Genomic DNA, 14,169 nt, shown 5'->3' on the forward strand with positions numbered 1-14,169 from the left:
AGTTGGCATTTATTTGCTCCTGCAAGGTCAAGTGTAAAGGAACAGAAAGGAGGCTGCAGAAGAAGAAAGAATGAGGAATAAGTATGGGAGGAGCTGACTTACCTGTCAGGAGTGACTGCTGAGCAAAGATCTTCTCATCAGAACCTTGGTAATATATTGCTTTTAAAGCAACAAAAAAGGGAGCAGAGAGGAAAAGAAAGAGGAGAAACAGAGAAGGGAGTAAAGGGAAACTAATGAAAAGGAGGGACAGTAGAAGGACTCTTCCTCTTGCAACACAAAAAGTTCTCAGATACAGGGATGTGATGGTGGCAGTTGTGTACATGAGCTCCACATCTTGACTTTCAGAGTGGGTATTCCCAGGCAGTGACAAATCACCCTAAATTCACGGTTCTGAGCACTGCCTGGAGCCCAGGGCAGTCAAAATGAGTGGTAAAACTAACTGTAGGCACATTGCACAGCCTGTGACAATCCCTGTTTAAAAGATGTAGCATTTTCCTCATGTTTTCTCTCTCTGTTGACTAATAAAGGATTCAAAAAAGAACAGATATTCAGTGGAAATTCAATTCCATTTTTGACATGAGATTACTCTAATCTCCTATTGCTATACTTCAAAGGCCTTAATTCTTGGATTAATGTCTTATTTTTTTACATATTGGACATTTCATTCTCTTAGGTGAAGGTTCTCACAATGTTTGCAGTGGGAAGGTCATCTTCATGGAGGAGGTGGAAGTCAGCATCCAAGTTTGCTAAACAGCTCTGAAGCCTGGTCTTTGGAGGCTATAACATTCCAATTGAAGGAAACAGAAGACCTCTGCGTGCTGGAAGAGCAGGCTATGGAGGTGGAGGTTTGTCACAGATTCACTGCTCAATACATGCAGCCCAGCCTCTTTGTATTGTGACACCATTAGAACACGTTTTATGTTCTTCATGTTGTCTCATGAAGGAACAAAAGCCTGCCAGTCATGCTCTATAAATGTGCTCATTTGCTGTTTGGCATGGAATCAGACATTCTTTTCCAACATGATTGTTGTCTGAAGGGACACTGGGCAAAATGACACCATCAGTGTGTCTAAAGCCAAATCAGTCTTGAATCAACCTGTTTTCTACCTAATGCATTAAAAATGGCTAATTTGAGGATCAGTTACAAATGTGACTAATTTGCGACGCAAGTGAAATCATCAGATGATGCAGAAGACCTCTTGGTGCGGGCAGACCTCCAGCTGTGGTTAACAGCAATAATATGACCAACCCAACTTGTAGAATGAACACTCTGCTTCAGATCTTCATAAGTTTTCATCCACAATGAGTTCATGGGGAGTCTTTAAGGATGTACTCACTTCAATTTAACAGGAACAGTCCAGGACTACCCAGATAATTGTTCTGTCTATAAACATCTGCATTTACTAAGATGTGGTAAAGCTTATTCTCCATCTCCCTCTCAAATTACCAACAGCACTGGACAAATGGAAGTGGGATGTTTTCAGCAAAGAGTTTTTATCTATCTCTGACATTTCTCCACTGACCCAGCAGCAAGGACATTCCTTCTCAGCTGTAAGGTTCTGAGACACCCCAGTCAGACGTGAGGATGCCTTGTCACTATTAAATCAGTGTATTACGTCTTCTCCAAAGAATTCACAACATGCTTTAGAAGAAGGCACAGGGTTTCCTCCACAGTTATAGATTATTCACAAAAGGGCTGCAGGAGTGGGGCCTAAGTATTTCTTAATGTCTTTTTCTTCCTTGTTTCTCAAAAGAAGTAACACATAAAAGTCAATGCTTGGGTATATATACTTAAGAACGAGTAACACAATATAATTACTGAAACTGTTGCCAAATCACACTTGCAAGTACTTGCTTATAATTTTGCCTTAATCTTCTGAATCCAGTTTTTACATGAGCCTTTTTAATAAAGCAGCCATGGAGAAATAAATTACCCTTCAATGCCATGAAATGTGATGTTGAGGACTGCTTGGGAAGTTTCAGAGGGCCAGCAGACATAGCTCATCCTCAGACAAACCACTTTCTTAGCAGGAGCTGGCAAAGCTGGTACATTTTGTCCCAGGACCTCAATGAGATTCCCACAGGCAGGGATGTGACAAATTCATGGCTCAGTTTTCACTTATTGTATGCTTGTTGCTGTCTAAAATCTTTCTTGTTGGTTTGAGAAGTCAAGACAAATGAGAGGAAAAGGGCAAATAAGTAAGTGCATCATGTTTGGCTTTGAAGACTTCTCTCCAGACACCACATATGAGGACTAATGACTCCAGCATCTCCAGTGGTTTCCCAGTAGAAAAGGAAATGGCAAAGCAAAAGCTCTGGAGGATGCCAAAACTGAGTTTCCAGTGGACATCAAGAAGTGGAGCACTCACCATCGGATGGGAGGACTGAGGCTGAGGGATGATGGCAGCTCCCTTTTCCAGAACCTACATAGGACCTAACTGAAGCAATGAACTAGAACAACTCCATGCATCCCTGTTGTATCCTTCGTATGTGGTATAGGTGGAAAAGAGTTGAAGAGCTAAATGGAAACACCACTAGTTGACTGATGCCCTGGTGAAACCTGGTGTTTCATGCTTGTTAGAGCAATGTTGTAGGGTACTAATGTTGCAGTCAACCTCTCCTCATCAGGTAAAACAAGATCAAGCTCCTAAATGATGTACTGCAGAAACACCTGCTTGAAGAGGCACAGCTAGAGGGCTAAACCTTTTCAATGTATTGACTGATTTCAGTTTCTTAAATAGGATATTGATTTATCCTACCAAATAGAAAGAAAAGACATTAAAGGAAAGTAAAAGAAAGAAAACCAGGAACATTTTAATCTATGCTTCCTGATTTTAAATGAGGAAAATAACCTTATGAGCAGCTGTTAGAGACAACTATTTTTGTTTAGGAAAGAAGAGCAATTTCCCCTTCTCGTAGTCCAAATAAAAAGACACAAGGAATAATAGATACAGCTCAAAATACATAAGCCAAACACCAGGTCATAAAGTGAATAGTTAGCTATAAAGATGCACATGTTTTCCATGAAATCCTTAGCACACACAGTCAGAACATCGTCAAGTACCAAAGAGAATGACTTACCTGGTCTCCAGTGGGATGTTGCTGTTGAGTAACCAGTTGTCCTGAGCATGGGCTGGCTCTTGAGCACTGGCTGGTTGTTCTCCAGAAAGAGAGTGGTCCGTAGGAGCTGGGCTGGGATTGCTGCGTGGAGTGAAGTTCCCTCTGTTTAGGGAATTGATGGAGGCCGCGTGGTGTTGATTTGGGGTGTGAGCATGAGATATTGGAGGCGGTGGAGTTCGGAGCCTCGAATGATTTTGAAGATTTGGAGGATGCTCTAAAACATAAGGAAAATATCTTTCAGGTTCCTGATTTGAGTTGTTCCATACGGCGCTCATTTATGTGCAGGCACTTTAGGGAGGCTGGGATGCCACCTATCCTAAATCAAACTCAAACCTTGTTCCATATGCTCTAATGACATATGTATTGATCCCCCAGCCAGCTAGGAAAATTGTTGGCTTTCATGCCCAAAAGTTCTGAGAGCTTAAAGCACTCCAAAAAGGCCGTCCTGACAGCCAAGTTAACGCCGATGAACAACCACAGGTTGCAAAGTGCAATCTATCTGTGACACTGATTTGTGACAAAGCCTGAGAAATACAAGCAGCCTGGATAGATTACACTTGAGAGCAAGGTTATGACGGATATACAGCTCCCAGTGAAGTTTGTTCTGCCAGTTTTACCCAAGACCTTTCAATAGTTAAGTCAACAACATGACTGAGAACACATTAAATCATAGATGGGAGTTTAAGGAAAGCCATAAAACTGTGTCAGGGTTATACAATTTAACCACATCCAATAGTTTGTGCTGTGAAGAGATGTACTCAAATGGAGTAAAAAATGCGGGTGGCATAAAAACTTGAGGTGTCAGGAAAATGAAACAACATATGGTGAAGAAAGATAGAAAGATCAGTGATAGGGATATTTTGAGTAAAACTCTAAGTATGTGTTAGCCAAGAATCTGAGGGAGGGCAAATACTTAGGAAAGACCAACCCAGTGCTGGTTATATTGGCATTTTTATTCTTTTTTAACTAAAATCAAGGATTTTGGTTTTCATTGTTTTCTAGAAATGAAGAACTAAATTCTTTGATGGAACTGGAGACAGATTGACAGATCAGCATACTGTATATGGGACACGGGTAACTTATTCCTGATTTTCATAGGTTTCTGTTCCTAAGTCATTAATACACAACAGTTATCTGATGCCTTATCTGAAAACAGTGTATCCTACCAATGTAATATCAGATTAGTGTATGTTCAAAAACTAACATTAACCTAGTGATACAACAAGGGGTGATGGGTACAAACTCAGGCTGGATGTAAGGAAGAAGTTCTTTACTGTGAGAGCGGTGAGGCACTGGAACAGGCTTCCCAGATAAGTGGAAAATGCTCCATCCCTGGAAGTGCTCCAGGCCAGGCTGGACAGAGCCTTGGGTGCCATGGTTTAGTGTGAGGTGTCCCTGCCCGTGGCAGGGGTTGGAACTGGATGAGCTATAAGATCATTCAGTTCCAACCTCCCTGCCATGGGCAGGGACCCCTTCCACTGGACCAGCTGCTCCAAGCCCCTGTGTCCAACCTGGCCTTGAGCACTGCCAGGGATGGGGCAGCCACAGCTTCTCTGGGCACCCTGTGCCAGCGCCTCAGCACCCTCCCAGGGAACAGCTTCGGCCTAAGAGCTCAGCTCAGTCTCCCCTCTCTTGGGCAGGTTCAAGCCATTCCCCTTGGCCTGGCCCTACAGGCCCTTGTTCCAAGCCCCTCTCCAGCTTTCCTGCAGCCCCTTTAGGCACTGGAGCTGCTCTCAGGTCTCCCCTTCAGGAGCCTTCTCTTGTCCAGGCTGCCCCAGCCCAGCTCTCTCAGCCTGGCTCCAGAGCAGAGCTGCTCCAGCCCTCGCAGCAGCTCCATGGCCTCCTCTGGTCTAACTCCCAACAGCTTCATGTTCTAATTATGCTGCAGGCCCCAGAGTTGAATGGAAAACAGTGTAAATCCTGGAATATGCAATGGGCACTCCACGAAGTTCTCCTGATACAGGCTGACTTTCCCTAATGGAGACTGAGTCAGAGGCTGCTCCTAAAGATCTGCTATGTAAATCTCAATTTGCACCCTATTATTGCAGACACATTGCAGATGTTATTATGGATAATGCTTTTGAATCAAGCAAAAATGTATCATTTTCATTCTCTACTTGCATACCGTCTGTGATTTCTTTGCTAAGTAAAGACAGCACATCTATCTTACTCTGGTCTATGTGCTTTTTCATGGGATTTTATGGCTTGTATTTCTTTTATTCTGCCATTTAGGAAGCTTTTCCTCCCTGAATATTTTTAATTCCATTCATACACAAATTCTGCACACTTACATTACGTCTGAGCATTTCTGAATTTCACATACCTGGACTGGGATTAGCAATTATTTCCCTTCCACACAATCTCTTTTTCATTCCTTCTTCTCAACTTAAAGAACTTTATTTCAGGCCAGGTTGGACACAGGGGCTTGGAGCAACCTGCTCTTGTGGAAGGTGCCCCTGCCCATGGCAGGGGTAGGAACTGGATGAGCTTTAAGGTCCCTTCCAACCCAAACCAGTCTGAGATGTTATGGACATTAGAAAGAAGCTGGAGATAAAAGCACGAGCTACAGAATCTTCCCATTGAAAATTACTGCAGCTGTGCAGGATTTTCTTGGTGCAATAATACTATTGAGGTTCTTACCCTCTGCAGTCACCAACAATCCAATGGGATTTGCAAAGGATAAGGGAAGCCTACAAAGCAAATTCTTTCCTGATTTCCTACAATTGCAATTGTCTCTTTATTTGCACACGCTCTTTGTAACTTGTTCCACAGTGTTTGAATGAGATAAAGTTTGTAGTTATATTTCCCCATAGGAAGGAGAACCTTAAAGCTGGCTGCAGGGGCTCTCTTTCATCATGTATGTGCATGAATCTCTTACCATGGGAGATGCTTTGGTTATCCTGCTATATATTATATATAAATGCTGTATATTTATAGCTGCTCAGGCAGCACTGAATCTTTGCAGATCCCACCACACAGGTAGGATACAGGGGAAGTCAGATACAGTTTTCTGCACCTAACAGCAAGCCTTTACTGGGACAAGAGCACCACAGGATTCGGGAGACTTTAAAGAGGAGGAGGACATTGTGGTCACCACACAAATTGTATTAGGTTCCCTAAGACCTTTATTAATGGACTACAAGAAAGGGAACTGTGATTATCGCTGGCAGTGTTCAAGGCCAGGCTGGACACAGGGGCTTGGAGCAGCTGCTCCAGTGGAAGGTGTCCCTGCCCATGGCAGGGGTTGGAGCTGGATGAGCTTTAAGGTCCCTTCCAACCCAAACCAGTCTGGGGTTCTGTGATTCTATTTGTAAGTTATCTTGGCTTAAAAAGAGATGATTTTCAACATTTGCCTTCTTGCAGTTTCCCTCTTTGGTTTCCAAAAATACATGGAGTTTATTATTCCCTCTTTACTTGTTGTTGGAATGAAAAACCTGACATGTACTATTCAGAAGGACCAACTAAGCTAACAATGTAGTGAGGATTAAACCAAACAACTTGTAAATTACTTCCTCCATGCCCCTCCAAACTTCTACATCTCCAGAGTCAAGCAACACAGTTTAGGGGATGATTTGGGGACAACAAAAGAGATCTGTAAATAGCAAAGGAGCCCTCTCAGTCTTAGACATGAGGTGCCACTGAAACAGAGACCCAGAGATGAAGTTCAACTTGGAGAAGAAAGGCTGGCATTTTGGAAGTCTAAATTGCTCAGAACATAATGAACACCGCTGTAAGCCTCATTTTCTCTAACGGGTCTCCAAAGTGTGTCAAAGATGAAACATGTCAGGATTCAAACAATGAAATATTGGAGATCTGACTGCAAAAACCACCGACAGAAATCAAGTTGTCTTTGTGTTGCCTTTGTTTTGCTTGGTTTTTAACATTAAAATGTCATTGACTAACCCTGGCTTGGTAACCACAGATAAAGCAGAGCTGAAAGACAACTCAGTTAATGAAGCTTGCACTTGGCACATACTGGAGAGCCTTGACAGAATCCTGTGAATGAAGAATTGAGCAACTGTGAAGCATAAAAGGGTTACCAATGAGGAGCTCAAATGACAACATCGGAATAAAAGGTCTGAACCCCACGTTCCTTTTCCTTCCCTCAATCTTTAATGAGTAGCACTGATTTGAAATTAGTCTATATAACAATTACACTTTCTGATTCATTAGCTTTGGGGATGGTGTTCAGGGCAAACCTCAGAGTGAAAAATAGGTTCTCATCCTTTTTAACCCCTTCTCCTGTTCCTTCACACGTTTGTCATCTGTATGTCTGCTCATGTTCAGACTGCCTGATGCCTGACTGGGTTAGGTACAGGAAAGATTTCTCTTTCCTCACTGTAATAGTGCCAAGTGGAATGAATCACTCATTGCTGCCTCGAACTTAAACTCCACAGCAGTTGTGATGATTGACTTGGTGGTGTGGCTTTGGGCAATTGTGTTTGTACCCACACACAGAGAAATCCCACCCGTTAAGAGGAAAAGATCTTATTTGGAGTAATGAACTTTGCATCCAACTGCCAGAGCAGCTCAGAGCCTTGCTTCAGCTCCAAGGTCATGCTACAGTGTGGTGCAGATGTACACCCACAGCCCTCCAGGCAGCTGGAGCTACCTTCAGCTCAGGGGGGACCTGATGGCTCCCTCCAAGTGCCTGACAGGAGGATGGAGCCAGGTGGGGCTGGGCTCTGCTCCCAAGGAACAAGGGATGGGACGAGAGCAAATGGCCTCAAGCTGCACCAGGGCAGCTTTAGATGGAGCTGAGGAACAATTCCTGCCCCACAGGGTGCTCAGGCATTGGAACAGGCTGCCCAGGGCAGGGCTGCAGGCACCGGCCCTGCAAGGGTTCACAGCCCGTGGAGACAAGGCCTCAGTGCCATGGGGCAGGTGTGGCCTTGGCAGTGCTGGGAATGGTTGGACTGGATGAGCTTAAAGGGCTTTTCCAACCTGGCTGCTTCCATGGTTCATGGGCTCCCTGTCCCTTTGGGTGTCAGCGGGTATGGAAGCTGGGGTGCCTTCACTCCTTGATCTGATGAGCCACCTAAGGTTGGGTGGACTAGGAAATACTGAACTAGGTCTTCCCCAGCATCCTTGTAGGGGGACAGAGAGTTTGCTGTTAAAAGTGGCACTGCCTGCCCGACGCAGGGTCCCTGTCTGACACACAGCAAGCCAATGACAGCATCTGCAAAATGAAAGGCCAGCAGAATACTTAACCCCCAAGTTAGCAAGTAATGGAAAAATACAAGGAGGAAAATCAGAATGGGAGACCTGCTGTCTGCTCAGAGGGTACCCTGCTCCATCTCAGGGCTGTTACCGATATTCTCCATTCTAGAGGAGAATTTCCTCCTCCAAGGAATGCTACAGTAAGTTGGTAGCAAAACAATTGCAGAACGTAAAAGTTGAGGTGAATGTTCCTGACATTACCTACAGTGTCCCTGTGAATGTCTTCAGCTGCTATCCAAGGCTAGTTTAGACACTGTTGGTAAAGCTACATATAGCAGGACCACTGAAGAAAGACTCTGTAACTATCAAAATCCAAACTTGACCTCCAGCAGCATAAAATGTGTAAAGAATGTAATAATTCTTCATCCTACAGACTGCAACCAGTAGCAAGTGGAAAAGGGGAACCTAGAAACCATACAGCAGATAGAATCACACCTTCTTACTGAGGTATATTGGGTGAGGCATCCCAGCACATAGCAAGGGGATGGAACTGGATGAGCTTTAAGGTCCCTTCCAATCCAAACCACTCTGTGATCCTATGAAGCACTTCTCTATCTGCCCATATCAACACTTCCTTGTCTTTACTGCTTATAAACCCAACAGATACACCAAATGAAGTCTGACCAAGCCACCTCCTCTGCATCCTTCCCATCAGATGTCTACATTACATGCAAACTTTCCTCTCAAGTGCCAATGTGCCTTTTCAAAAGCAGAATATCGACTGTGGGGTTTGAAATCAATGCTCTGTTTGATGCTGGGCTGTCAAGCTTTGCCTGTACATAGTCAACAAGAGCTCTGGGTGGTTGTGTTTTCATCAGTATGCATCTGATTGAATTGAATGCCCTACAAGAAATGCTTTTAAAAAGGTCCAGCTCACTGTCAAAGGACGATACACAGTCTTTTAACCCATGGAGCACATTATTTATCTTCATAAAAGGGAATTAGAGAGGAATATAATCAAAGCAGAGTATTACTATTAAGAGTCTGAGAGGTGATGAAGAATCATTGCCTCAAACACAGGGAAAGTGGAGAAAAAAGCCAGAATATCTGGCAGAGTGTAAATGAGTTACTTACATTGAAATAACATATTTAAGCTTTTAAGTAAGTTACTAAAAACATGGGAAGGAGCATCTACAGTGCCCAAGTAAGCAAATTCTCTTGCAGTCTTACAGACTCCAGGTTTTTTGCTGGGCTTACTGAAAAGGAACACTGAGGAAAAACGCAGCCTACCTCCTGAAGAACTGGGAGCATGCAGCCTTCTTTCCTACACATGAGATGTAGGAAGTTGGTGCTTCTGAAGATCACATACTGGTTTGGGCTGAAGGGACCTTCAAGTTCATCCAGTTCTGTGAAGGCTACTCTATAAATGTACATACAACATTCTCATGCTTCTCCCCATGCATTTGATCCTTGGCATTTAGAATCACAGAATCAGAGTGGTTTGGTTTGGAAAGGACCTTAAAGCTCCTCCAGCTCCAACCCCTGCCACAGGCAGGGACCCCTTTCACTGGAGCAGCTGCTCCAAGCCCCTGTGTCCAACCTGGCCTTGAACACTGCCAGGGATGGGGCAGCCACAGCTTCTCTGGGCACCCTGTGCCAGCGCCTCAGCACCCTCACAGGGAACAGCTTCTGCCTCAGAGCTCAGCTCAGTCTCCCCTCTCTTGGGCAGGTTCAAGCCATTCCCCTTGGCCTGGCCCTACAGGCCCTTGTCCCAAGCCCCTCTCCAGCTTTCCTGCAGCCCCTTTAGGCACTGGAGCTGCTCTGGGGTCTCCCCTTCAGGAGCCTTCTCTTGTCCAGGCTGCCCCAGCCCAGCTCTCTCAGCCTGGCTCCAGAGCAGAGGTGCTCCAGCCCTCGCAGCAGCTCCATGGCCTCCTCTGGACTCTCTCCAACAGCTCCAAGTCCCTCTTGTGTTGATGCCCCCTGAGCTGAAAGCATGTGTGTCTTTTTTTGTTTTTTAAGTTATATATTGCAATATGTGCTATAGAAATCCTAAACCTCATGTGCAGTCAGCCAGGCTACCCCAGTGGCTGTGGTTTAGGCAACGTCTATGCCACTTGGATGATTACCCCTCACACATCTCCTTTCAGTGGTGTCCAACTTGCACAGGCTCAGCACAAGCAGCTGGGTGCCATCCCTCATGCATAAAAAGCCTGAAGAAATGGAAACAACTCAAATTTGCTGCCTCCCCACTGCACATTTAAGAACCACAACTGTTATTACACCTAAGGTTATCCTTGAAAGAAATGTGCCGTGTTTCTCTGATGTCTGCACTTCATTGACTTGAGGCACTGAGGAACTCTTTTGTACTGAGAGCTTAACTGGTTTCCCTGCACATGCTGTCTCCGGTGTTTGTTGTGTGGTTCTTTCATACAGTAGCATATGGAGACAAATACAGAAGCAAACAGAAAGCCACACAGTTCAGCCCTGTGGCCAAACCAGACCTCATTAGCTGGTATGGTTACACTGGCAACTCTCTGAAGTGTTTGTGTAAAGCAGTTCCCCAAACCAAAGTACCTCCACAAAAGGTGCTTTTGGCTGCTGTAATAGTAAATAAACTCAGGCTTTTGCCAACGCAGCTCTGTCAAATATTGCCTTTTTATTTTTTCATATACCGATATTGGAAAACCCTTGAAATATAGACCTGATTTTCTGCTTGTTTCTCCCTAAAAATGATATGAACAGGCTCTATTTTGCTTATGCCCTTCAAAACTCTTGTCTAAACTGCAGCACTGCTCTGCCTTAGCTGCACACAAACAACAGGATTGACAAATCCCCAGCTCCACCAGCAAAGCTATTGACAGTAGCTGGGGAAATAGGTTCATATAAGTTTTACACTGCTGTTTATCAGTAATGATACAGAGACTGTCCTTTTGCAAATACGGAGTGATACAAGTTCTCTGCAGTTGGACTGTGTGACAGGACCAGGCACCAACTCTTAGGGAGAAAGATTAAAATGCTGCAAAAACATGTAAAGAATTTACTGTATTCAATCATAGAATCCCAGACTGGTTTGGGTTGGAAGGGACCTTAAAGCCCATCCAGTTCCAACCCCTGCCATGGGCAGGGACACCTTCCACTGAAGCAGCTGCTCCAAGCCCCTGTGTCCAACCTGGCCTTGAACACTGCCAGGGATGGGGCAGCCACAGCTTCTCTGGGCACCCTGTGCCAGCGCCTCAGCACCCTCACAGGGAAGAGCCTCTGCCAAAGAGCTCATCTCAGTCTCCCCTTTAGCAGGTTAAAGCCATTAAAAGTTAACTTGCAAGCTTTGGGTCTGGATTCCGATCTCTAAGGGACACATAATTCCTAAAGCCACCAGGGAGCTGAGGAAGGGGTTTGTCCCTTTCCTTTTCATCTGTACATATCCCAGGCTGGTGAATGAATCAGTCTCTGGAAACACACAATTCCATCCTTTCACAGCAAAGTGCTTACGGAACGTGCCATGATGTGGCGTAGCACAATGCCAATGAGCACTAATGATTTTAATTATTTACTCTACAGAAAGAAAGGGGGAAATTTCACATTGGCAACAACCAAAACGAACCCATTCAAGTCCCTGCTGGCAAACGGAGATATTTACCATGACTTTGGATCAACTTCTGCACACGGTGCCACCAAACAGCAGCACAGAACTGGTTTCCCACTTCTTCCCTTGTTGCCCCTCATCCCCATCCTCTTTTTCATTTCTTTTTCTGCCTTTAAAGCTTTAACAAATCCAATTCTTTTAATTACCTCCAAAGCGCAACGCGAGCTGGTGACAACGCTGAGAGCTGATGCCTGTCACAGTGATTAATGCCTACACCCCCCGCCCTGTCTACAAAAGCTGCCTGATTTCATTTGCTCAAAACCATGGGTGCAGTTAAGTGTAAAATCTCTCTGCACAGGTGGAAAAACCTTATTCCCTTTGGCGCAGGGATGTGATTTGTGAGAGCGGGGCTCCATGACCTTTCCCTTCAGGTTCTAGTTGACATTCCTGGTAGCGCCATGGCAGGAGGCTGCGCTCCAAATAACTCGGAAACAGACATCAAATTTTATGTTTTTATTAACACTTGAAGAGGCCACTAAAAGAAAATCAAAACGATGAATCTGTCAAGGCACCCTCAGCAATGCAGCGCTTTGGTCGCGGCGGAAGGGCAATGGAGTTTACCCAGTGTTTGTTTGTCTGTCTATCCATGACACCTCATCCCTTAGTATCTTGTTATTAACAGCCCCAATGGCAACACACTTCCAGGAGGAAATAGCCATGATGAGTCTTATTTGTGGTTAAGGCTCATTTATCACGTTCTTTTCTCTTTTTACATCTACATTTTATGATATAAGTCTCAAGCTTATAATTAATCATAGAATCTTAGAACCATAGAATCATAGAACCATAGAACCATAGAATCATAGAATGGTTAGGCTTCGAAAGGACCTTAAGATCATCTAGTTCCAATATCAACTATAAATAAACAGACACCACAATATTAACTGATTATAAAGACATTCCTATATGTTCTGATGATAGGTTTTTACCCTGTTATTCTGGATGTACCTTTGTATAGCTCTCTGCCTTGTTATAAATATGCACAAAGTCATACAGTGCTACAGAGACAGAACTAAGCTCCTCTAGGAGGTGGTTTTGCCTTTACTGGCATCCTATAATAAAGTGATGTTTGCTGCCCATCGGCTTTCATCTTGAGAAAGGGCTAATTAAAAAGGAATAAATGAAAAGGTTTCTGGTAGAACACAAAGACTGCACTGGCTTTCCTGAAAGAAAATGCAAAAAGGAAGTTGTATCAGAATTATTCTTTATTATCCTAATGCTTATTGTCCTAGGAGAAGCTGAGGAAAATCATTGTACCAGGTTATACAGCAGCTCTAATAAAGTGCAGAAGATAGAAAAAGGTCTGAAAGATGCATATCTATTTCTGCAAGTCATACTTGGTAGACACAAGTCTACAAACTGCTCATGTGTGAAACTGCCACTGTGTTACTGATAGCTCGAAGTATGTCAATGGAGAGATCAGAGAATCAGACTGGTTTAGGTTGGAAGGGACACTAAAGCTCATCCAGTTCCAATCCTTTGCCATGGGCAGGGACCCCTTCCACTGGAGCAGCTGCTCCAAGCTCCTGTGTCCAACCTGGCCTTGAGCACTGCCAGGGATGGGGCAGCCACAGCTTCTCTGGGCACCCTGTGCCAGCATCTCAGCACCCTCCCAAAGAAGAGCTTCTGCCTAAGAGCTCAGCTCAGTCTCCCCTCTGACAGGTTAAAGCCATTCCACTTGGCCTTGTGTCTCCCCAAAGTGCAGCAGAGGGGAGAACCCCGTCCCTTGACCTGCTGCTCATGCTCTGGGGATGCACGAACAGCAGTTAGGGACCTTTTCCCATTTATCCCAGTCAACGGCATCTGTGAACTTGAAAAACTGTCCATGAATGTTTTAAACTGAAGCTCCAAACTAACAATATTGGTGCAGACCCGTGAAGCCAGGTGTAATGATGAGGTCTGGAAATAGCCACTCCTAACAGTAAGTGAAGTCCAATATTAGCAGAGGATTCCCTCAGCATGGGGCTGTTGAGGAGAGTGACAGTGCACTCAGATAACGCTTTGGCATGAAGCAGGTGACTTTAAAGCTCAGATTATCATGGAAGATGAATTTTCCATGGCTCTTTTCATTACTTTCTCTAAGTGCTCTTGACATTCGTGAAGCAGTTCAGGAGAGCTTCCTAGGAAAGCTGTCAAAATAAAGTAATCACTTTCTTATGATATTGTTCAACAAAACGTGAGCAGGGCATGGTTTAGAAATGAAGATCAGCAGCTTGTGGAGATGCTGCACACATGCATACACCTGT

General features: G+C 44.4%; 1 protein-coding gene across 1 annotated transcript in view; it reads right to left on the bottom strand.

The window, feature by feature from the left end:
• The window catches only part of TENM4 (teneurin transmembrane protein 4), a 404,484-nt gene that overhangs the window by 209,685 nt on the left and 180,630 nt on the right, over positions 1-14,169 (bottom strand). The window contains exon 4 of the mRNA XM_034073053.1: positions 3,082-3,334. Coding sequence (XP_033928944.1) covers positions 3,082-3,334 — 253 coding nt within the window. The remainder of the gene's footprint in view (positions 1-3,081; positions 3,335-14,169) is intronic.

The sequence above is a fragment of the Melopsittacus undulatus genome, chromosome 2 (genome assembly GCF_012275295.1).
Source record: "Melopsittacus undulatus isolate bMelUnd1 chromosome 2, bMelUnd1.mat.Z, whole genome shotgun sequence".
Classification (NCBI taxonomy): domain Eukaryota; kingdom Metazoa; phylum Chordata; class Aves; order Psittaciformes; family Psittaculidae; genus Melopsittacus; species Melopsittacus undulatus.